The sequence below is a fragment of the Aptenodytes patagonicus genome, chromosome 22 (assembly GCF_965638725.1).
Source record: "Aptenodytes patagonicus chromosome 22, bAptPat1.pri.cur, whole genome shotgun sequence".
NCBI classification, from domain to species: Eukaryota; Metazoa; Chordata; class Aves; order Sphenisciformes; family Spheniscidae; genus Aptenodytes; species Aptenodytes patagonicus.
In genome coordinates, this window is record NC_134970.1 from 5,314,571 (window position 1) to 5,339,377 (window position 24,807).

Here is a 24,807-nt window from a genome sequence, read left to right on the forward strand (position 1 = left end):
GTAAGTACAAAGCCGAGCAGGGGGGTGTTCTCTCAGCTGTATGGAAGCTGCCTTCCTCCTTGTTTTCACCTTCTGCTTGCCTTGGTACAAATCGAGAGGAGAGGGGGGGAAAAAAAAAAAGCCTAAACAGGACCTATCACTTACTGTTCTCTGGGAGGAAAAAAAAAAAATCCAAAATAGCCAAGATACACAATTCCTGAATGTGCTCAGTTACGATACATCCTGGTTGGCAAAAGAAACCCCAAACTAAAATCAGTGAGAATTGAATTGGGGAAAAAAAATAAACTACACCTACAAAATCAAGTTACTTAACTCAAGGTTTCCTATTCGATTTGAATCGGTCACTTGAATTAATTCATCTCTCTACAGCCAAGACATGCCCTAGATATTTAGAACTCCTTAATTGTGCGCCGATTACCTGTGTGTGCACACGTGGTTGAGCAAGAGTTGTGTTCATAAAATGACAAACGGGTTACACGTCTGCTTATGTACCAGGAGTTTTTGCTGTAACACCTCTTGCTCACAGGTGTATTTATAGAACCAATTGTCGGTTTATTTCCTGACTGTGCTGTTGCTATAGCCAGGACTTATTTACACGTATATACATAAGCAAGGTTAAAAAACCTGCCATAGCACCTTGTCCCTAGTTTGTGTTTTATAGAACAGCAGGCCTTACCCCGGCTATTTGAGGAACGCAAGGGCCAACACTAATACAGTTGCAGCGGTTGCCTGTAAGCAGGTAAAATGGGTCTTTCCTAAAACCCTGATGGTGCTTTTTCAGTAATTGCTGTTTATGGGGTGACTCGGCTCTAACCCTGCTGCACAGACCTGCTCAGAGCAGGGACGCTGCTGTGGGCAGGGTTGAGGGCTGGCGGGGTAGAGCACAGTGTAAGCGGCTGGGCTGGCTCGTTAAGGCCCGGCTTAGTCACTTCCTTTGGAAAGTGTGTAGGATGCACCTACCTCCTGCGTGGGAGCCCCACCTGAGCCTCCTCAAGTTGGAGCAAAATGTCGAGGTGTTCTCTGCTTCCCAGGAACGGACCTTCTCCCAGGCTGGGTGTGCTGGTCTGGCGTGGTACCGGCAGGCAGAGCAGTGAACCTGGGCTTTGCGCTGTCCAAGAAGACCCGAGAAGGGGGTTGGACCTGCTGCAGGAGATGAAACTAGACCCGGCAAAGCCTGGGGCACGAACAGTTCTCGGGATGGTCCCATCTCGTGGCTGCTCTTGAACCTCCTTGCTGCAGTCACCCGGATGAAGGTGGAGAACCTCAGCCTGCGTTCACCACGTCCCCGCTCTGCTGGGAAACCAGGCTTGGGAGAAAATCGCCGTCGCTTCCTCGCTCTTCTGTGGATGTAACACCCTGGTGTCCTTCGTCACGAGCCTGGAGCTGTCCTCTATCAGCTGGAAAGAAGAATGTCCCTGCTTGGCTGACGAGGCGCTGTGGCTTGTCCCCCAGATTCCCCGGCTCGACGAGTCCTTACTCATCCGCTTGTTCAGAGCAGGGATTTCACGAGACCCCCCCTCTGAGCCCCACGAGGACATTTCTCGGCTGGTGGCCCGGTGGAAGCAGGAGAGCAAGAGCTGTAGGTGACGGCGGGGCTCCCGGAGGTGTGCCTGCCGCGGGGCTGGGTGCTCAGCTCCTGTAGCAGAGTCCAGAGGCACCTGTACAAGACCGAGGCGTGTCGGGAAACCTGATGCCTCACCTCCTCCAATGTGGAGGCGGAGGGAGGAGGGCCCAAAGACATGTCCCTTCACGCTCGCAACAGCTGAAAACGGAGAAGGAGACTCGCTAGAGCCTTTTTATACCAGCGCAGGAGGCCTCGCTGTCCCGCTCTCACCCCAGAAGCCCTCCTGTACTCCAGTACTCTGGGGGGGTGGCATTCCCGCACCCGCCGGGCGATGAACATCACAAGGAGAAGAGGCTTTTACAGACAGGAGGTGAACAAAACCCTCTGGGAGCTGCCCAGGAGATACACGTCCCTCCACCCCCTGGGGTCCGGAGCCTACGGCTCGGTCTGGTGAGTGGGGTCCTGCCTGCACCGCAGGCAGCAGCAAGGGGCGAGTTGGGGGTGTTTAAAGTATTGCGCCGGGGGGGAAACGAGGAGGTGCCTGTCGGCACCCCTCCATTAGGAAAGGCCATTTGCATGTGTGATGAAGGTGGTTTGCCTCCTGCTCCGGCACGGGCAGTGGGTTGGAGAGTTGGTCTCTTGAAGAAACCGAGATGTTTCCTCCTGTGGTCGCCCTGGGTGGGCAGAGAGGGGAAAGTTTCCCACCCGAGCTCGCCTCGGCGGGCATCCTTAGGCAGTGGCTCGAGGACCAGGTAGGTAGGGCTGCCAGGTGCAGCGAGGCAGCTTGGGGTATCACCTTGACTTTGGGGGTCAGGCAGCTTTCGAGCTGCCTTGGTCTCGAGCTTGCATTAAGGGAGGATTTCTGTCTGGCAGCAAAGAGGGGGGAAAAAAATACCTGGGTGTCTGAAAGCAAGTTGTAAATGGTAACAGAGCTGGGTGCTGGAACAAAGCACCGAATCTCCGGGGACAGGGGTGGCTGCAGCATGTCCTCTGCAGCATGTCCTTGCTGCTTAGTCCAAGGCAGCTGATGCTGGGCTGCCTGGGGAAAGGAGCTGGACAATACGGCCCCCACCTTGATACTGCTTCCAGCTTGAAATCATGAAATAGAAATTATTGTAAACCAGGAGCAGTAACAGACTGGGGCTTCCTTCCCGGCTGATGATAAACCTCAACCTAAGAGAGCAGCACGAGCTGCTGTTGATTAATCAGTTGGGCAAAGGTGCCTGTAGCGTGAGCGAGCAGAAGTCAGATCTTGTTTGGTTTACATTGGCGAACCGGAGGAGATGGGCGACTTTTTGAAAGGTTAAATATGAAGCAGCCCATTGATAGGATCTGAACGGAGCCCTTGTTTCATAACACACCGAGCTAAAAAAAAAAAAAAACCACCAACAAGGTGTGTCCGCTTTTGTAGGTGTTGGGCAAAGTCTATCTGCGGCTGTCACAGCACGGATCCTGCAACCCTGGGGCCCAGGTTCTGTCCTTGTCCCCCGGCTGCCTATTTACAAAGAGGCACCCAGTGTTTCCTTTCCCCACTTTGCTGTCCAGGTGCATTTAAGCTTCTGAGATGCTTAAATGAGTCCTGCGAAATCAGGCAAGGCTAAACTTGACTCTTTTATATTTCTACAGTGTTTTCTGGTTTTTATCATAAAGGAAAGCAGGAAGACTAAAAGAAAATAGACGGGACAAAAAAGGGAAGAGGGAAATCCTTGCCAAGTTCCCTTGCCCACCAGAAAAAAAACCAAACAGCAATAAGACAAATCTTTTACTGGTCCCTGTGAAGGTCTCGGCGGCTCTGGAGGTCTCGGGGAGGGAGGGATGGGTGCTAAAACAGCCCCAGGGTCCGGGGTGGTGGTGGTATGGCACGGACAGTGCTCAGCGGGGAGGGTTTGGTGCCGATTCCTGTACAAAGCAGAGGTGGAAGCGTGTGGAGTTAGGATTTGCTGTCCTCTGCTGGGAATTGCTGGGAAGCTTTCCTATGGCAGCGTTACTCGGAGCTGCTGGCTTTTACACCTCCTTGAGCAGCTGAGAAACTAACTCAGGAAAAACAGCGAAGACGTGTTTCTTCCCTCATTAATTCTGCCAAAATCTGTAGTGATTTGGCTTCCAGCTGAATGTAATTGTGGAAGAGTCTTCTGACCCCTCCAACGCCGGTCTTGCCGATCTCTGCCGGCTGAGGCAGGGACACAGCTCTGCCTGCCCGGTGTCATCCCGAACTTCAGCCATTCATTAAACCTGTGCTGGGAAGAACGTGGTGGGCTCTCCCGGCTGCGTCAGCTGAATTAACTCTTAGCTGTGCTTCACAGCAAGGGTGAAAGTAATGCTGTTTGTGCTGGGCAGGCTGAAGCTCCATCACCCCAACTCTCCTGTGTTGAGTGGTGGGGTTCCACGCTCTGTAGGCCAGCAGCTGGGAAGGCGGGTAAGAACACGCACCCTCAGATTAGGAGATCTGCCTTGAATTCTGCAGAAGCTGTTTGACTGCGTGGTCCGAGTCCCTTCCTCTTATTTCCCTGGCTCCTCGGAAAACTTTACACTGAGTTGTCCCCTCTGCCGACACCTGCTGAAGTCCTGAAACTGAGACAACTCTTTCGCTGTCCTCCTAAGATATCCTGTGGCATCTTCAGCGCTGAAGCTGCCTCGCGTGGCTATTCCAGCACTTCCTTTGCTTTTCCCTGCTGAATGCATCGACGAAATCGCCATCGCACCTCTCAAAGGATGTGTCTGTGCTCTTGTCACGCACAACTTAGAGCAGCTGGAAGGGACCTCAGTGGCCAAGAGCAGGAGATTGCCTGATGGTATTGCCTGATCTGCTCGCTAGATGAGAGCTGATGATAGCCCAGACTGCCGGAGGACGCACCACAACTGATCGCTTGTGGCTGACAATCGCAGAAAGCCGTGCAAGAGAATTCCAAGATTTGCAGCAAGGACCTGATAATCCCTCCTCAGCATTGAACCGAAGGGAAGGCCACGCGGAGCAGGATATTCCCACCTCTCCTAATGCAATCAGACCTAAACCCAGCAAAATGCGTTGATTGCGTTATTATAGATGGCATTTCCCTGTTCATTTATCAAGTCTTGCCTCTGAGTGATGGCCCTGGAGGTCACGGTAACGTTGCTTTACAGCTTTATGGTACCTGCCCCTCCCCGTCTCGGGTCCTCCGAGAGCCTTGAGGAAGGAGCGGTGGCTGGAGCCCGGCAGTCAGGGACCGTGGCAGGGTGAATCACGCGTCCCTTCGAAGAAGGAAGCAGGGGCAATGTGTTTGTGCGAGGCTGGAGGACGCGTGCAAAGCACTAATGCCAGCGTTGATGTGGGCTCGGTTACCCTGTGCAGCTAAAAGCCGTGGGACTAAACATGCCGATTTATAGCCCTTCCATTTCCCCAGGAGATGAGATAAGGATTTACAAAGCGGGGGGAACGGCTGTGGAAACCCACAGCGCGATTTGGCAGGGAAAACCCTTTCTTCATCTGTTTGCCTCTTGGAGGGGTCAAGGAAGGGCTGAGGCACCAATGTGTAATGGGCTGCACCGAGACCCCCCCCAGAAAACACCACCGAGAATGCCGAATTGCAGCTATCTCTGCCTGAGGACCTCCCTCCTTATCTGGTGAAACCTGGGGCCTGATGGAAGAGCCTCCAGAAGCGGAGAAAGTGTCGTGGGATCGCCCTATCCAGCTGCAAACAGCAAATGTGACCAGAGGGAATAACACGTCACGTCTCCAGCGACGGCTGTTGTACCATGTTTTCATTACCTTTATAAAAAGACTCTCATTTTCAGCCAGACCTGCTCTTACACAGAAGCATACGTTATAGCATCAAAGATGCCGAATGCAGAATTAATTCCAGCAGCCTGTATTTTCAGTGCGTGGCATCCACTGTCTTTGCTCCAGAATACAGCGAAGGCGGCTGACGTACCTTAAAAGACAACAGCCTCCAAGCAGACGGCAAAGCAGAAATTGCTTTATTCCCTTATCTCCATGCGTTAGGGAAGGAGAAGGCAGAGTTAGAACTAATCCTGACCTTTAACCATTTGTGTTTCCCTCTTCTCACGGCTCTTAGCTCCAGCTTGTTTCTGCAGGTTAAAGGGAATAAAGACGAGCCACTAATGCTTTGCTTGGTATCCCACCTAGTCCTCCAAAGAGCACGGGCTGTGCTCTGCTGCCCAAAGTCATACGGGGGAACATCTGTGTCTGCAGAGCTCCACTGGGTTTCTCAAGGGGCCTTTCTTTCCTGTTCTTCTGTGAGCTCTGGAATTAGCTCTTCTCTAGAAGACCTTTGGTATTGCAAAATTTGTTAAAGCATACTGCCAATGTCAGAACTGGGTTTTATTTCTCTGCCGCAGTTCAGCCATAGACAAGAAGACAGGGGAGAAAGTGGCTATCAAGAAGCTCTGCCGCCCGTTCCAGTCGGAGATCTTTGCCAAGAGAGCGTACAGAGAGCTCATGCTGTTGAAGCACATGCAACACGAGAACGTAAGTACTCATTTCTCTCCATTCCTGATGAAACAAGGGGGTTTTCTTGCCACCCGGGAGCAAGTCCTTTCTGGTGGCATCACCTTTATTTTAATTGAGAGGTCCTGACATTTGGCACGTGCAGGCAGTCTCGGGGTTTAACTGCTGCCTGTCTGCTGCGCCCAGTTGGCACCAGGCTGAAGCAGATGTGTAATGGGTGCTCCCGTGTATTAGTAAGAGGAAAAGCAGCTGCGCAGCATAGTGAGGAGTCCTTGGATTCCTCAGATGGAGTTCTCGGTGCTCACCCGTGTGCGTGTGCCATTGGAGAGCATTGGAGACCTGAGTCCCATGTGCACAGCAAATGCTTTCCAGGTTTAAATGTGGATTTCTCTTCTCCATCAGGTCATTGGGCTGCTTGATGTCTTCACCTCCGCCGCCTCCTACCAGGGATTCCAGGACTTGTAAGTTTGGAGTTTGTGTTCGCTCTGTCTAGACTCAGCCGTTGCCTAAGGCACCTGGGACGCAGCAGCAGGACAATAGGTCGGGTTGAGGTGCAGTCCAACAGACTGAGTTGAAAAGGGGCCAGACTAAAGCCAGACATCCCCAAATAACAAGGAGAATCAAAAGCACAAGTCAGTTCCCATGGCTAAAACACCCCGAATACATAAACAGTTCCCATGCCGTGCTCACAGCTGGGAGAACACAGTATATATAGACCAACGTATGTAATGAAGAGGCATGACATTCCATGGTGTATCACATGTAGCGTGATCCACGCTAACGCACTGCCTGTGTGACTGCTGAGCTAAGAGGCTGCACTCGGAATGGGAGGAGTATTGTTCGTCAGGCCCTGGGGTAATTAAACTGAGAATTTTAAAGATCTGGCTTTCTTTTCATCTTGATTCCGACTGTTCTTGTTCTTTTTTTTTTTTTTTTTTTTTTTTGGCATTTCCCTCAGTGTTGATGGTCAGGTTGGACGAGCCTTTTTCCCTTCCCCATCCTTCGGCACGAGCAGCGTGCGCCTGGGTTTGGGTTTTCAGCTGATGGCTGGGTATTTAGCAGCCTGAAGCGTTTGAAGGTTCTCAGAGCAGTTCCTGCTGGAAGACCGTCAACTAGCAGTCTCAGCAGGCAGGCCAAAGGCTGAAGGAAGCTAGATGTTGTCTTCTGAGGCAGGGCTAGAGAACATTACAAAGATAAACTTGGGAGCCAACGCAGCAGTTTTGCAAGACTCTTTAAAGCTGCGCAAGATGTTTCAGCTCCCAGATGGTGTAAAGCCGTCCGGCATTGAACATCACTTGAGGTCTAAAGTAAGCTAATTCAGGATCGTTAAAGTTTGGAAGATCCTTGTTCTTACTTGATGTCAGATATCTGATTTGAGGGGAGGAGAAAGGGCAATTATCAGAGCAGGTCGAAGTCCCAGCATCACTGCAGGCTATGCTAGTTAGCCAGGAACATTGTCACAGTAACTTGCCTTAGTCACAGTAAGTTACACAGCCACAGGAAAAAAAACAAGCAAGAACAAGGCTAGCCTGGTTCCCTGTGTTTTTCTTCTAGACTCAGGGCCTTGTCTTACTGCCTTTTAGCTACCTGGTGATGCCATACATGCGGACAGATTTACAAAAGATCATGGGACATGAATTCAGTGATGAAAAGATCCAGTACCTGGTCTACCAAATGCTGAAAGGGCTGAAGGTAGGTGGGTCTGGAGGAGTTTAGAGACTCCCCGTGTCTCCTCTACACATCACCTCTGGGTTAACCGTAACAAAACCCCCTTCCAACACCGTATAGGAAGATTTGGGGGTTTATGGCATCCCCTGAGAATGGATATTTGCTGTTGAACTACCCTTGTTCCAGCACACATCAATCAAAATGACTGCTCGTTCACATCAGTCAATCGGGTATCGAAGCAATCAGCAGTCATAGACCTTGCGACGGTTTTTCTTTGACAGCGGCTGCGTCGCTCTTTGACTTGCTCAAACCCTTAGCAAAACCCTGCGTAGAAAGGAGGCGGCTGGTAGCAAAGGGAGCTTCTGCTGAATTCCTAACAGAGGCTCTCGGGGGAGAAGAGAAGAGGGAATGATTTTTTTATCCAATAGAGTAAGGAAGGAACGTGCTGCTTTAACTGGCTGTGAGAGAGCAGAAAGCAATCACTGCAAACCCCGAGATGTAGAGACAATGTCTTAATGCTGCCCTCGGTAATATCCCTCACCTGGAGTCAGAGCAGTGGCTTACAGGCGTTAATGAGTTCACCTCAATAACACCTTTCCCCAGATCACTCTTATCTTGAGTTTAAATAAAGGGGGGAAGAACACACCGAAGGTTTAACTGGTGTGGTAAAAGCCCCGTGGTCAGTTTTTGCAACTCGAATCTGATTTTCAGTCTTGTGTTTTAATTATGAGATTTTTTTTTTTCCCGCATAGTTTAACACCCAAACCAACAAAGTTTTCATGTCATCTACTGACCATGTTCCTACCTGTAACCCTGATGCCTTTGTTTGATAGTTTAAAGCTATTAGTTTATTCGCCGTAAGGAACTGTTGCTCCATACCTCCTCTTCTGCTCTGTGCCTCTTCTTTAGACTGGCAATATAATTGCAAATACTGTCAGAAATTCAGTGCGGAGATTTCTTTTCAAACTGCTGCCCTGGGGGCCGGGGACCTGCAGCAGGTGCAGAGCTGTGTTCTCAGCAAGTTCTTGTTTGTAGCTCTCGTTTCTCTGCTGGAGAACAGAAAGTCTTGCCTGCCGGTGATCACATTGTGGCTTCTCTTTTTATTGCAGTATATTCATTCAGCCGGAATCATCCACAGGGTAAGTTCATGTGCGCTGTTAACTCTGATTTTTGTCTGTTTAGGAGAAACACAGCTTGGTTATAAAGTTAATTAATTAAATTCCTAAACATTGTTTCACTAATAGCCTTGTCTGCTCTAAGGTCTCTCTGGCGTCCTCCCTCTTTTCCCTCCTACACCTTATATGTGTTTGGATTTGCTCATTTCTGCAGCATTTTGAGGAAATGCTGTATTTTCTGATGAGCTGTGAAGCATTTTATGATGCTTTTTTGAATTAAAACTGTTTCAGAAAAAATAAAATAGTAATCTAAAGCTGTGCAGTCTAGCAGGCACGGTGTCTTTGCTGTATCAATATTGGACTCGGGATGGTATGGGATCTCGTCAAAGGCAAGCAGAGGTTTGGCTGAGGCTCGTGTTGATGCGTTGCAAATCAAAACATCCTTACTGTTCTGCTCTTGTCTGTTGTAGGACCTGAAGCCAGGCAACCTGGCCGTGAACGAAGACTGTCAGCTAAAGGTAGGTGGAAAAGCACCACTTTGTAGCATGTAGCATATCAGATCGTGGAGGAACTGCTCTGCCAGCAGGAATTCGGCACCGTCATGTTTCCTCTTGCCTTCCGAGACTCGATCCGAGGAGTTTCATTACTTGGCGGTTGCAGGCAGTGGGAAATGCTCACCTGCTGATGTAACTTGCTGAATCAGGGCTCAAGACTTCGAATGAACATCCTGTCGCCGTAATTCCTGCGGCATGGCAGTTCGTAACGACTTCCTAAACAAATTCAATACTGCTGAGCAACACTTGCGTTAGGTGAACGATCCCTGAAGGATAACTGGATTCAACCACAGTTACCCTTTGGTTCTCATTCACATGACGGTTTGTGATTCCAGACGGAGTTATTTTCAGTATTGCTCTGAAGGGTTTGCTTGCAGCTCGCTGGTGCGGTGCTCTAGCACGCGTTTTCTGTAATGTATGTTACAGGGAATGGGCTCCGTTGCCCGTAAAGGTTGGGTCAAGCTATGTTCATCTCCAGTATTGAGGGAGATGCCATCCCCTGTCAGCTGCAAGGTGTTTTTATAGGAAAGGGTGAGGCATGGTGGCCTGGGAGCATGCCTTCGCCGCCTGGTTGTAGAACAACTCAATTAAATAAAGCTCATAGAGTTGAAACTTAAGCTTCAAGAAAGGAATTGGCCTTCCGGGTAGCACACAGCGCTGATCCTTTCGGCAGGGTCTTCACGCAACAACTGGTTTTACAGCCGGCTTGCAATTAATAGTGGAATTAAGACAAACCTGTTAGTTCTTTGAACCGTCCCGTGGGTGGCTGTGGTGTAGTTGGAGCTTCGTTGTTATCTGATTGGATCTGCTTCGTTTCCTCTTAGAAGTAGATTCTTGCTTGCCCGTAGGATTTCTCTTTTCTTTCCTGCCCTTCCTTCTCCCTCTTCCTTTGGTGAACTGCAGATCTTGGATTTTGGCTTGGCCAGACACGCTGATGCTGAAATGACCGGCTATGTGGTTACACGCTGGTACAGAGCCCCAGAAGTCATTCTGAACTGGATGCATTACAACCAGACAGGTGAGCTGCCTTGCTTCAGCGGTGTGACTCTCTGGTGACGAGCCCGGGGATCCCGCTGTCACGCCTGGGTCAAATCTCATGTAATCCTCCAGATATTTTTCTTCTTTATCATCAGTGTCCCCTGGAGCAGAGCGAGTCCCAAAGCTGTTGTACAACTCTCAAAGCTAGTGCCTGTGGGAAATGATGAAAGCAGAGATTTTAGCAGTATGGAAAGAACAGGGGAGGGTGGAAAATGGGAGTGAAATTTGAATCGGTGCCTGCTGCAAGCAACAAAGCAAGCAACAGCCCCAGCGATCATTGCTTCCTTTTTACTGGCCTTTTTTATGTTTTTTTTTTTTCTCCTTTTTCTCTCTGAACAGTGGATATCTGGTCTATTGGCTGCATCATGGCAGAAATGCTGACCGGGAGAACGCTGTTTAAAGGAAAAGACTGTATCCTTTCAAGCTGAACCTTTTCCCTGGGGGGCGGGGGGGGCAGTAATAATTCTTGGCGTGTGTAAAAGGGCTTTTATGAAATAAGCTGCTGAGAGAAACAGGTGTCAGTTTGGTTTACCAGGAGGTAATCGCAGGGACCAGTGGGTCTTTTGGTGAGGAAAACAGAGAGAAGATAGGAGGGGGCCAACCCACCCTTAGAAATACACCTCTGTGCTGGCCGCGTGCGTTCTACAGCAGTGGTCTAACCTTGCGTGGCCACAGCTCCATCTCCAAACCTGAGGGCACGTGCCCTGGCAGAGTTGTGCCAGCAAAATTATCCGTTGATGAAAACGGCATCCCGGGAGGAGAGCCTTGGAGTTCTCTTTGCCAGTCTACTGAGTCTCCGCTTGTGCGGCTCTGTTGGGTTTCTATCATAACCTACTCATAGCTCCCACGGGTCCTCGGGCTCTCCTGCACCCAGCCTGCAGGCTGAGCTGTTGGGTGGTGTCCAGGGCTCGCTCCTAGACGGGTGATCTTTAACGCAGCCTGCCAGACCTAGATCAACTGACTCAGATCTTGAAAGTAACGGGGCATCCAGGAGAAGACTTCGTGGAGAAGCTGGAGGACAAAGCGGTAAGACGGTTCACTGTGGATTCAGGTTCTTGCTGGCAGAGGTGTGGTGGGGAGAGGTTAACTTGGCCGTGCCTTTGAGATGGGAGAGGTCTTGCTTCTACAGCAGCAAAGAGGAGCGACAGCAGCCTTCCCCCTTGGCAAGGAAGATGTTTCTCTTTGGTAGCGGCACATCTGATGGATTTGGTATTGCGTTGGGAACTGGTGTGGATCGCAGGGACTCCCGGGTGAGGTGCCTGACGCCACAACAAACCACTGACCTCCTCTGTTCTCCAGTTTGGCCCTTAAAGCAGGAATGTTTCTGTATCTCAATTGATAAAAATAGTTTCTTGCAAACTGGTCGCTGGAATGTGACATCTGGGATGATTTGCTGTTCGTTTGCCTTGGCTCCTCTGAGCCACGAGACCCCAGAGCTGTATTTCCCAGCCCCCTGGCACTTGTCCATGTGCAGTAAATGTCTGTGCTTTCCTTTCTCTTTCAGGCTAAGAGTTATATCAAGTCCCTTCCGAAAATCCCCAAGAAGGATTTGTCCGTGCTTTTCCCCAAAGCCAATCCGCAGGGTAAGTCATCTCCAGCATTTCTCACAAGTTCACAGCTGGAAAGGAGGCAGGCTGACCGCCACAGCTGCGACTTTTTTTTTTTTCTTCTCCTCTTTCTCATAACTTCTTGCTACTTCCTCCCTTGCAGGTTGTGCCCCTGCCCCTGCCCAGGGCAAATATGTATGAATTAAAAGCAAAGTTATTCTTTATTGGCATTCGAATGGCAATGTTCTGCTGTTCTTGGCCATTTACTTGATTTTATTTATTTATTTATTCTTTATTTAATTTTTAAATGACACGGCCTGTAATGTACAATATTTAAGGAAGAGAGAAACTTCTGACTCTTGTATCAACAAGCCAGAAGAGAGCGGGTGCTGGATGCAACGGGATGTCTAATTTGTGGGATGCAAACTATGGGATTAAGACAGTTGCATATATCAGCTGCACTTGGTATGAGAGTTGGGATGGATTTTGGCTGATATTGGCTCCCAGAGCTTGTTGCTTGTAGCCAAGCAGGTGATATTATCATCAGTAGCATTTAGATAAACAAACCAGCTCTTCTTTTTTCATTAGTATTTCCCAGCCCCACATCTAAGGCATCATAGGTTTTGATAAAGTGCTAAGAGAGCCCCGCAGTCTTTCCAGTAATCTTATTTTTACTTTTTTTTTTTTTTTTTTTTGAGTACAGCGTAGATCACAACTGCTTGTTGAACACCTGGATCTATTGATACTTAACAGGCAGCTGAAATGTGTAATTTTCAGGGTAAAAATTGATCTCTTGCAAGGAGCTCTTTTCCCAAGTAGATTAGAGGTGAGAAGGAGCAAAACTCTTCTAAAAGCTGAAAGGAAGAAAGCATTAAGCTGTTAAAACCAAGGGGGAACGAGGCCGACAGACTTGTCGGTATCCGAGTTTCCTGCCTTCCTGTTTCCCAGGGATGTATAGATTTCTGCATGGATTACTCACGTTAAGACTACTTTGAGTTGCGGGGGTCAGAGTGAAAGCAAGTGATTAAGACTAAAAAATATCTTGACGGTACTGGCTCGCTGCTTATGTTCTCGCAGCCCCATCCACGCAGCAAGGCTTATTCAAGACTAATTTGTTATTTCTGCACAATTTACACCTCCGGTTCTGTTAGTAAGAGCTCCCTGAGGCTGCTGTTGGGCAGATTTTGCATCCCCACTGACGGGAGCTCCACGCTACCTTGGCCAGGTTGAGGAATCTCTTTCGCTTTCAGGTCTGGAGATGTAGTACTGGAAACACTAGTCCCATCACTTGCAGGGTTGATGCACCTGATGCCTGTTCTCCACCGCCCCTTGCTTAGCCCTGTTCCTGTCTTCTCCTACAGCAGTGGACCTGCTTGATAAGATGTTGCAGCTGGATGTGGAAAAGCGCCTTACAGCGACGGAGGCGTTGGCTCACCCCTATTTCGACCAGTTCCGAGACATTGAGGAGGAGACGGAAGCGCAACAGTCCTATGATGATTCTCTGGAACATGAAAAGCTTTCGATAAATGAATGGAGAAGTAAGTTTAGCTTCTTTGAAGTTCCTGTCCAGCACGGGACTTTCCTGCCTCTCTCTCTTTCCTGTGCACATGCTGAGTGAGGCTGCTATTGCCTGCTGGTGCCTCGATGATCGCGCACATCTCCCTTTCCTTGCTCTTGCTTTTATGCATTCGGCAAAGATCCCTCCATCTCTTCAGGCTCTCTTTTTGCCTTTCTGCTTTCTGTCTCTTCCTCCCAGCTTGTACTTGCCATATCCTCTCCACTGAATGCCTCCTCTCTGCACGTATAACAGTCAAATTTTCATTTCTGTCCTCTAAAATCACACACGCTAGTGATATTCACGACTATTTTGTTCTGTTTTTCTAGAGCATATTTACAAGGAGATCTTGTCCTTCAGTCCCATTGCACGGAAGGACTCAAAGAAGCGAAGTGGCATGTCATTATAGCGACCGGTGCGGCTGTGGCTGGGATTCACTTCTCCTGGATGACGGGTTGGATTTACTCCACGCTGTCTTGCTGGTGGCCATCGTTTTGGCTTGCGGGACTTCTCTGTGTGCCAACGCAAGGATGACACCGTGCTGCGGCCACTGGACTTTGTTCTACTAAAGGGGGAAGCACCCCGAACAGTTTTCAACACAAGAGATAAATATATTCTCATTGAAACTTTAAGTGGGAGAATTTTACCTGGTGTTTCTTCCCCCCCCCCGCCATTTGTCCACTTGAGAGAGCAGGGGTTTCATTGCTCCCTTCTCATTAGTCTTTCCAAGCACAGGTTTTAGTACATTAATTAGGGATAAGGTAAAGAAAAAGGTAAAATTGTCTGGGAAGTGAGTCCCAAGCAAAATAATCAGAAATTAGTGAAATTCAGCATAACAAGACTTTATCCAGTCTAACTCTGAGCACGTCCCCTTTCCCTGAGCAGTCAAACAGCATCCAGCACAGCGAGGTTGCTGGGACGGTGTCGGCTCCAGGACACCATGGGAATCCATTCAATCATGGGTCCGTGTTCAGAGCAGCTCCAAACTCTTGCTATACACACAACTCCCTGCTAGGGTGCTTCCCTCTCCGGACGGCCGCTCTTTTTCGCTCTGCTTATTTCATTCCCTGGGTTTCGATCAGTGCCATCTCCTCCGTACCGCCAGCTGCAAACACGTCCTGGGAATTCAAGGCCACTTTCCCACCTTGATAGACCGGGTATCCCAAGGAGCCGGGTTATCATCAAACAGTCCTGCTGCCCCTTCTTTCTGCTCAGCCTGGTTTCCCCAACCGTTCTCTCTTCGCCACGCTTATCTCTCGCTGAGCACCCTCTCCCTGGAGTCACCCTGCCTGCTCCAGGCTGCCTTTATCTCCCGGCAGGGCTGGTGTTTCCTTACACAGCCCAGCGATGTTGGCCCCTTACATTCTCCATTCCTTCTGCTCTGCGGGGTCAGTTGAACCAGGGATCCTCTGCTTCAGTTCTCTTTTGAGGGCCGCTCGTTCCTCAGTATGAAGAGACATTCAAACCGATCATTTGGAAAATGGTCAATTGTCAGTCCTAAGGCTCAGCTCTCAAAGTAACTAACAAAAAGTTCATATATTGGGGAGAAAAAAAGCATAAAAATATGTTGCGTGAACGATCTAGCATTAACAGAAAGAGGAACACAATAATTCAGTGAGCGCAGAAAATAATTTTGGATATCTTAGTTTCTTGGTATCAGATTAGCTCCTTCTGTCAGCATCATTATAAATTGCATCTAAGATAATCTTATTAAATAGAATCTCTCTCAAAAACCACTACAGGGTAGAAAACATCCTGGAGAGTAAGAGCTTCACAGATTCCCTTTACTGCACTTTCATTGAGGTTTTGCATTTCTTATTTGTCTATGCAAATTTTAATTAATTCACTTATTTAGTGAGTAATTCTTGGTAGCGACAAGAAATTGCCTTCTCTGAAATGCTCAGAGTCCCCGTGTGCGACAGGGGTGGGACTGTGCAGTGCTGCTGGCGCTCAGCTGGGGAGAGCGCAGGTCCCCGGCCAGCTGCACCCAGCCCTGCTCTAACACACCGTTTCTTTAGTAGATGTAGAGTTTTGTACGAGATGAAGAACAACACAATAATCTCGGGTTTTTTTGCTCCTGGATGTGGACAAGAAAAAAAAAAAAGTGCGATGATGTGAGAAAATCCAGACAACTTGCCTGGATTTAACTGCTTTGGAAAGGTGTTGAGATAGCATTGTGATAAGAAGAGTACGATAGGTAAACAGAGGGCTGTTGTTTTATGAACCCAGACCGACCAGCCAGTCATCCGGATCCTCCCTCCAGGGAAAGTTTGTTCCATCTTTTGGTTCTACAATATGCTAAATAGTTCATTCAAATTTAAAAGTACGTTTTGATCTTTAAAGTAATTCGACTTACCGGAGGTGTACTGATACCATCTGAAGCCTGGCATTTTTTGATGCGTATGCGTCAGTATGTCCCAAGCCACCACTCAGGTATGTGGGTGTTTGCTATAAATGTTGTTACCATTAGAACAGAGGAGAGATGAAAAATAATTACAAGAACAAAATAAGCGAAGGGGATCTGAAAGTGACTGCGGTGTCATTACAACCGTGTCTGCAGGTTCTTGCTTTGGTGAGTTTGGGTCTCATGAGCACCGAAACGCTCTCGTGCTTTAGAAACCAAGTGTAACTGATCCCCAGGGTGGGATGCTTCAGGATAGCAAATGCGGAAGAGCAGGAGTCTGGGGAGTAAGGGGACTCCAGGCTAGTTTCAAAGTCTGGGACTTCTGTTATGTAAATTCCTGGCTCCCCCTGACAGCCCTCTTTCTCATGCATCTTGATGATCTTGTAGACAATTCCTCTCATTAGTCCTTTTGCAATACATCCCATACGCACTTGTGTGGCTTATTCCAGAGCACCGTAACTGCTAGGTCTTGACCACTGATTTCTGAGGTGATGTCCAGCAGATTGGACAGTACAGAGAATTTTTCCCTTCCTCCTCTATGCTTGGAAGTTCTCATTGTCCATATGCTAAACAGTTAATTGCCAGAGTTTCCTAAGTACAATGGGGTCTTTGGGGGCTATTTATCCCCCCCCCGCAGTGCTACAGAATAGATTTTTTTCCTCTGACAGGCCTTGATTTATTCCTGCCTAAAATATGAATGGGTATGCTTCACTCCCACCAAAAAAAAAAAAAATCTTTAAATATGTGTGCTGGTTTTGGCCGGGGTAGAGTTAATTTTCTTCATAGTCACCAACGTTAAACCCGATGGTCTGGTCCACAGGGACCAGGGGTGGAGGTTGCAATAGAAATACCTTTAAATTGTTGTAACCCGGGATTTGGGTTGCATGTTACAGGAATTGCTATAGCAGGGACCACCCGAACCGACGGAGGAGAAGCCTTACAAGACGCAGCGCAAGTGCAGCAGCGACCCGACCTGAGGTGGCTTTGGGGCCCTGTAACTCCACGCAACGCACCACCTCTCCTGTCCTGAGTGACCACCATCACAGACGGAGCCCAAGGCCATGGACTAAATGAACTCGGTGGACATTTTGTGGACATTTCTGGACGTTTCATGGACATTTTACAAGGGTGGTCCACAGACCAAGGGAATGATATCTGCGTATTGTATCAAAGGATGGGAAGGGAGGGGGTGGTTAATGAGGATGTATCGGATAGTGTGGGACCTGAGCATGACGTAAACGGTATGGAACGAGGGGTGGAGAATGTCCTGGTTTTGGCTGGGGTAGAGTTAATTTTCTTCACAGTAGCTGGTACGGGGCTGTGTTTTGGATTTGTGCTGGAAACAGTGTGGGTAACAAAGGGATGTTTTCGTTCCTGCTGAGCAGTGCTGACACAGAGTCAAGGCCTTTTCTGCCTCTCACCCCACCCCACCAGCGAGGAGGCTGGGGGGGCACAAGAAGCTGGGAGGGGACACGGCCGGGACAGCTGACCCCAACTGACCCAAGGGATGTCCCACACCATATGACGTCATGCTCGGCATGTAAAGCTGGGGGAGAAAGGGGGGGGGGACACACACATTCGGAGTGATGGAGTTTGTCTTCCCAAGTCACCGTTACGCGTGATGGAGCCCTGCTTTCCTGGAGATGGCCGAACACCTGCCTGCCCATGGGAAGGAGGGAATGAATTCCTTGTTTTGCTTTGCTTGTGCGGCTTTTGCTTTCCCTATTAAACTGTCTTTATCTCAACCCACAAGTTTTCTCACTTTTACCCTCCTGATTCTCTCCCCCATCCCACTGGGGGGGAGTGAGCGAGCGGCTGGGTGGGGCCTAGTTGCCAGCTGGGGTTAAACCACCACAATACGTATTAGGACACCCCCCAACCTGTCACATACTCCCTTAAACACCACTTTGGTTAATAATCACAGTCCTGGAAATGCTAATTGCTAACCCAAAATTTACAGAGGTACTTAAAAAATTAGGTTGTTTTTTTTTTTTCTGCTGTTTATATGCTGAGCGGATACCAGTGCACAGCCATCTGTAAAGAGTGATTCTCTAATCAGGCACCTACCTGCAGCTTTGCCGATGGATGGAAATTGTGAGTTTTCTTGAATGGACTCAAGTAAACCTCTGGATAGGTTACACGTCCCTACACATTAACGTCAGTGCAGAGGAAAGCCTGAACAGTAACGGAGCGATGATTCACTCGGGTTCCATACCTTCTGTGGTCTGACAGAGTCTGAACAGGAGCACAGACGTAGGCCATCAGTCCCTTTTGCAGGGGTGGTCTGGGAAGCTATCGAGTGTAAGGCTCACCAGCAGTAACAAATTTGTCAGACGTGAACCAACGCAAAAAGTACATACACGGATACAGATCTGGTTTGGACCTACAGTTCTTCCCTACAATTACAGGTGCTTGGCTGCCAAAGAGCTGTCCAGCTCTTAAGATCTCTTGCCAATGTATTCTGCCTGCAGTTGACAGCAAAAAAACTACAAGTATCTCTAAATTACTGCAATCGCATTCCAAATCCTTTCCTGTACGTTGGTGGCAACGCACAGATCCACCCTGCAATCCACAGGTGTGACTGCGGCTCACGCAAGCGTATCTGAACTAGCTTAAAGCTACTGAGCTCGGTATTAATAGCACAGTCCGTGAAGTAGTGAGGAGCTCAGCACAAGCTAGCCTGAATATTTACTTGGGGTCTTCAGGAAGTTTTTCAGCCTGTGCTGAATCTGGTGTATCTGCAGATCCACAGCTTCTTGAGATAGTCACTAGATAGTTCAACGCTAGGCAGGTACGACTGTTAGTTGTGATAACACCTTTGGACTGCAGCGTAAGTATCTTCTTAGTTGGCATCTTCTTCCCAGTTACGGTCGGTCAGGTTCAGCTGGTCGTTCCAAAGTCCATCCCGAGGGACACGTGCCAAGAGGCGAGCATCTTCTCTGTGCGAGAGCTCAGAGCACGCAGTCCCCAGGGCTACAGAAAAGTATCTGTTGGGAAGGTATATGAACTCAGTAATGCATGCAGTATTTCTCAACTCTCCACCCCTTCTGTAGCTGCTGAGTCATTTTGGTTTGGTTTAGCCAGGACGTACGCTTTCAGTACTCTCTAATTTTCTTCTTTGCCTTAAGTGATATCCGGTTTTGCTGTACAAACCTCAACTAAGGGAAAACTGCAACACTACCAGAATTTTCTGAGCTCTCATCTCCGCTGGGAACTGGACAAGGTGATGTTGTGTTTCTTGGCTGTCTTTCCGTTGCAGCTCATGCCGTGTAGTACTCGGGATAACCCTCCAGCGACTGTAGCTTTTTGATATGACGGTGTTGATGTTATCCTGACGTAGCCGCACAGATGCTCCGCGCTGATGAGATACGGGTTTCTCTTGGCTCATATCTCCCTGGGCCATGTACAAGCCCTTTGCTTCACTCCCCTCTTAGGTAGGGGCAGTGAGCACAGAACCATTGTGATGTTCCCTCAATTCCCTTGAAATTCAACGTTTTTGTTACGAAGCACTCTGAAGAGCTGGGCTGGAGGACATGCAGTGGTGTCCTGCTGTCTTGAAGAACCCCAGCTTGATGAGAGTAAGGGACCATCCTTTCTTCTTCCTGAGTGCGAGAGAACCTGCATTTTCCTCAAACGGTGGAAGGGAGAAGTTCCAGCTGCATCAGTCAAACAGCAGTTGAAATACTGTCCTTTTGAACCTGGCATCTGACTTGGCTGCCATGTCCTCTGCGTAATCTTTAATAGAGGCCAGAGAGGAGCTCTCTGCAGCTGCCATAAACATCTCAGAGAGCTGCAGACATTTAGAGCTGCCTGTGCCCTGGTAAAATGAGGCTTGGTGGTCAGCAGCAGAGGGGCATCATCCAGGTGAGTGTGTGTGAATGCAGAGGGAGACGTCTCAGGACTGTGGGTGAGGCAGGCTGAGCCTCCTGACTATACGTAGCTACGGACATAGAGAGGCAGAGAAGTCTTAAAAGCTCAATCTCATAGAAAAAAAGTGAGTAAATCTATGGAGACTTTTGGAGTACAGAGCTTTCTTTCAGAAAATCATCTGTTAAGGTGAAGAACCTGTTCAGACAGAACTCATAAACCACTTCAAATGGGAATTTAGGGTGTGATTTCTTAATCATCTTGCCCCTCTTCAAAAGGGGATAGGCAGACCTGGAGAGGATTGGAGTTTGCTGGCTCTCTGTAACGATGGCTGAGGGAGAAAACATCTTCATGACAAAGTAATATACTGAGCCATCTACCGGTAGTTGAAAAGGAGCCTCCACAGCTTTAGAGAATAACCTGAGATGCCCTTTGGGAATTGTCTGTCTGACCAGAGGACGAGCACAGAAGAGGCACTGGGGACTTCTGATGCGAACGGGTGTGAGGAGAACAAGCGTGAACGCAACAGAGCACACAGATTTTGCCGTCAGTGAGAGCAAACGTTAGTCCCACTTGTTTCAGGGATAGCATGTAGAAAAGTTTCTTCGGTATCAATCTTTCTGCTGAATATACTTTCAGAAAACACTTTCTGTTTCAGGGCCTGGGTTTCTCTTTTGTGAGCTTACACTGAACGCTCTGAAATTGCGAGAGCAATCTCAACAGCTGGCGTGTGGGCTCCACGCTCTGGTTTCACTAATTTGCCCACCAACCCTGTACAGTGACCCTTCAGCACACTGTCCAAGAGCCAACCACTATTTCTTCTGCAATTCCCAATATCCTGACAAACGCGGGGAGCCGATGCTCTGCAAGCCCAGGAATCGTGGAGGTGTGCACGTATTTGTTTTTCGTGGTATGTACCAGCCAGGAACTCAAAATAGATGGCGGGAAACGTAGCAGGTTGGTAGTGGAAAGACAGTGTCTGTTTGTAAAGACCAACTGTCCTAGTGTTCGTACGGCATCTGAGGACACGTTTCAATGAAGAGGAATCAGCTACTTGAAGGAAAAAAAAAAAAAAATCATGTTCACATTTCATGAAAGGAGCTTGAAAAACACCTACTCGACAGAGCCGGTGACTCAGGCCAAAGCTTAAAATGCTTTAAAATCAGCACAAGAAACAGAGGGGGTGTATGACCCTGACAGACACTGTTAGTCAAAGAAGCAATGATCTTAGCCGAGGTGCCTATGAGATGACCCACACTGGCACATAACTGATGTACATTCCTTTCATTACGGTTTTTTTTCCCCCTTGCGTAGTTTACATACTTACAAATACAAAATTGAGTGATAAAAAATCACTCAGCCATTAAGTGAACATCCAAAATTCCATAAATAGGCTAGTCAGAAATATTCTTGCTGTTTATATTAAGAATGTACGATAAGCATTTATATGGACACAATTTCTTTGTGCCTGTCTCACAAAACGTACAGATGTTTATCTTGAAATACTACTTACTTGTTATTCCTGCATTTATTTCTGAGTTTATTATCTAAGCAATTTTTTATTTGGAAAGTGAAGCCTTCATCGTAAACAATCTGTGTAAGTTCTGGCAGCTAATTAGATCTGTGGAGTTGCAGCTTTATGGGACGTATTTATTAGGTTCTTCCAGATGCAAGTGGGAAAGAAAAAGCAGATGAAGCAATGTTTGGGTTTTTTTTTTTTTCTTAGGAGACACTACAAAATTATCAGGATTTTTTAAGAGACACAACACTTGCCACGTTTTGGACACCACCTAGAAACCTTTCAGTGCAGAGCTTTGAAAATATCTACAGCCTTTTAGAAAACCATACACTTATTTTAACCTATAGGAAAAAGAATCTGTTTTCATATTTAACCTTTTCACGTTCTAGGTAGCAGACTAAACAAGTAATTTTCAGGTTTTAAGTACGTGATAATGGGAGAGAAGAAAACCATAGAAAATTATAAAAATATCTGAGAACTCTAGTGAGATACTGTACGAAGGATGGTAATACCTTTTCATATTTCCACGTCTGACTCCTGCCCGAGCAACCAGGGAAAGCGTTCCTAATCCTCTGCGGTTTCCCGTATCGTGGGTCAGTGGAGTGTTGGCCGGTAACACGATTATGGCTCTTTTTCTTTTCCCAACTAAGAGAAACAAGACGTGAAAGAGAAAGATTGAAGACCAAAATAGCCAGTACCAACTCGTTTTTGCCCCGAACGGATGAACCCTCGCTGCACTAACTGCAGTTACGTTCAAGGCCGTCAGCATTCCCGCACTGTGGAAACGTCAGAGTTTCTGAGCGAATGTGGCATACGGGATGGTTTGCCCGATTTCTCTCCGCGAGGCCGTTTTCTGAGCACGTGGGTTTATACAGCTTTTAACGCAACGTTCAGCCAAAGTGCTGCTTCACAACGGATTCACTCAGCACTTCGACTGATTGCTAACTCCCTTTTTGTCGGATTGCGCGCTATTAAATAATACTGGAAAGGTTAGTGTGTATCTTCAACCCTCATTGATTTTCTGTTAAATGAGAGTGAGTTAGCTCCTTTTAGCCAAGTTTGGTTGGAAAAATAAAAATTCTTCCACCATCAACCATCGTTTCAGATCTGTCTTCAGAACACTTCACCTGAAAAAGGGTTTTAAAACTGTGATTTGCGTGTTGAGATTTAAAAAAGAACATCGCCGAGGTGCTAGTGCCGAGTGCCTGTGTCGCCTCTCTGAAGCTGGTGGGGCTGAACAGGGTAATATATACTCCACACAAACCGAGGGTCTTAGAAAGTGCAGCTGAGCACTTGCAAATCCAGCTGAAATAAACTGCAGCTGCTGCTAATCGCTTTGATATCAGGCTTTTAACCTTTAACGCGCACAGGTCCTTTTTAGCAATTGCATTAATTTCAACAATTCTGAAGAAAATGGCCACAGAACCACCAGCTGAAGCACAGATACAAACATTACTCATTTTTTGCGGCTTAATGAATCAACAAACAAAAAAGGTCAGTTCTCAATTCCACATGATGATTTTCTCCCCTTTTCAAGTATGTTTTATACACTTGAATGAAGATGAACAAAATTATAATCCGATTGAAGGTGCCCAGCTCTGTTTCAGCTGTCTTGGCTGCTCCTTTCATTTGAAGCGACAGGGCTGGTTTTGAACTTGCACCCTTTAAAAACTGGGAGAGCGAAGAAATTGAATTAAGTTGTGCCTCTGGGATTGGAGATAAGTTCAGAATGTTTTTTCAAGCAACGCCATTAGTTCCACAGCTCTATTATAAAAGCAAATGATGGATAACTTGTTTTGATGATCTAACACGTGGCCCCCAATCTTTGGAGATGTCCGTACATCGCTTTGCGCACGAGTCATCCTGCTGAACTTAACAGGGCTATTCACATGCTTGACATTAAGCACGTATGCAAATCTTTGCAAGACTGGAACCTCATGTGATTATAAGAAGCCAATTCCAGTGTGAATCTAAGAGTACAGAGTTTCAAAACTGCGGTCAAAATGAAAGAGTTTGCAAAAGTTTGTCATATTTAAAAAAAAAAAAAAAAAAAGACACCAAAAATGCTAGAGAAAAAACCCAAACAAAACCTGCTGTTAAAATCAAAAGCTCTCACATAAAGAAGGAAAACGATAGTGAAGCTGCTCATCAGTTATTGAAGTGATTTTATTTACTGTATAACCGTCTTCCCAACACTCAACTCGGAAGCAAAAACACCTATCGATTTCTTTTTTTTTTAATCCTTCATGGATAGGACCGTGCTGTTGCCTAGCTGTTCTTTTGAGGTTAGGCGAGATCCTGTGTAAATCAGCGAGTATTGGGACTTTATTTCTAAATCTTTGATATGTTCTTTTTCATGCGGGACAAGAATAGAATATACTACTGAGTTGTGATGTGTTAATTACAATAGATTCTTTGAAAAGCATACACAGAAAGGAGTACCGAGATGTTGACATGCAAGACTGTTCAGCATTAAATAACATGTTTTCCCATGCTTCTAAGGCTTCAACAAGCTCTGCTCCAACCCAAGTACTTTGCAAAACAGACTCGTCATAGACTGGCTGCTCCGATTCCACGGTTAACATACGTTAAAAGACAAAAGATCTATAGTTGGACTGTAGATGAGGGAAAATAGCATTTACTTTTTCCTTTGAAAACAATTCGGTTAATTCTATAAATTCAGATGGTAATATTATGCAATACTCTGCACGATCGTGAGTGGGAGGTGGAGCGTACATATGCCCAAGTATTTGGTATGCTCTATAGAAAATAAGCGTAGGAGCCTCTGCAGTTCCCATCTCACCACTTCTCTCTGTCGCAAACATAACTTCTTCCTTGCTCATTCCTCTCAGTCCCTCTCCCGCTGTCCTTCCACCCCGTCACACCTCCGCACGTTAGGAGGCCATCTGGACCTGAAGTTATCAGACTAGAAAATAAATACGGGCTCTTATTATTCCCATCGTTTGTTGGATGTTGCTTCTTTGGGTTAACGGTGGCGGAGACAAGGCTACAGGCTCTCTGGGCGTGCAGCTGGGTTGGACTCTGGCGCCTGGCAATGCTCCTGCACATTTTGGGGGGCCCCTGTGCCTCCTGCAAAAAAGCGGGTGGAGGATGAAGGCACCCCAATGAGCCCGGGGCAATAATCCAAGCTGCTCATCTCCAGTGGCCTGGGGGCTCCTGGGTGCAAGGCACCGGCCTAGGAAGGGATCACCACGACTGTACCCGAGCCCCCAGCCCGAGGAAGGGGGGGGGGGCGGACACGGGACAACGGACAGTCCCCCTCCGGCCCTCCGGAGCCAGAAGCGGGGACCGGGAGGCCGCGGCTCCGCGGACACCCGCTCCTCTCCGCCTCGCCGGGAACGGAGGGGCGGGCGGGCAGCAGCGGCGGCCCCCCGGTCCTCCCCCCCCCCCCCCCCCAGCCATGAGGCCAGCGCGGAGGGACACCCCCCTCCCTCCCTCCCGTCACCCCGCAGCCCCCGGGGGCCTCCCGCTCCGCGCGGCCCGGGGGTGGGAAGGGACCGGGGAGGGGCGG

At 48.0% G+C, this 24,807-nt stretch overlaps 1 protein-coding gene and 1 long non-coding RNA gene across 5 annotated transcripts; one reads left to right on the forward strand and one right to left on the reverse strand.

Annotated features, from left to right (window-relative positions):
* The first annotated feature begins 1,040 nt into the window (after window positions 1-1,040).
* Window positions 1,041-14,117, forward strand: MAPK13 (mitogen-activated protein kinase 13). 2 transcript variants are annotated; one of them, XM_076357835.1, is made up of 12 exons: window positions 1,041-2,014; window positions 5,900-6,029; window positions 6,411-6,469; window positions 7,592-7,700; window positions 8,786-8,815; window positions 9,262-9,309; window positions 10,249-10,363; window positions 10,723-10,794; window positions 11,330-11,409; window positions 11,888-11,966; window positions 13,292-13,468; window positions 13,815-14,117. In XM_076357835.1, exons 1-12 carry the CDS (start codon window positions 1,896-1,898, stop codon window positions 13,892-13,894), a joined length of 1,098 nt encoding a protein of 365 aa, XP_076213950.1. In that variant the 5' UTR covers window positions 1,041-1,895; the 3' UTR covers window positions 13,895-14,117. The 2 variants fall into 2 exon arrangements, with proteins under 2 accessions (XP_076213950.1, XP_076213951.1); XM_076357836.1 differs by having other exon boundaries at window positions 13,295-13,468.
* Window positions 8,375-24,574, reverse strand: LOC143169970 (uncharacterized). Of its 3 annotated transcripts, XR_012996980.1 has the most exons (5): window positions 24,079-24,574; window positions 21,788-21,920; window positions 17,957-20,806; window positions 15,842-15,933; window positions 8,375-10,534 (listed from the first exon to the last, which is right to left on the reverse strand). It is a non-coding gene; the product is annotated as an uncharacterized LOC143169970 (long non-coding RNA). The 3 variants fall into 3 exon arrangements; XR_012996979.1 differs by lacking the exon at window positions 24,079-24,574 and having other exon boundaries at window positions 21,788-22,426; XR_012996981.1 differs by lacking the exons at window positions 15,842-15,933; window positions 24,079-24,574 and having other exon boundaries at window positions 21,788-22,426.
* Between the last annotated feature and the right edge of the window lie 233 nt (window positions 24,575-24,807).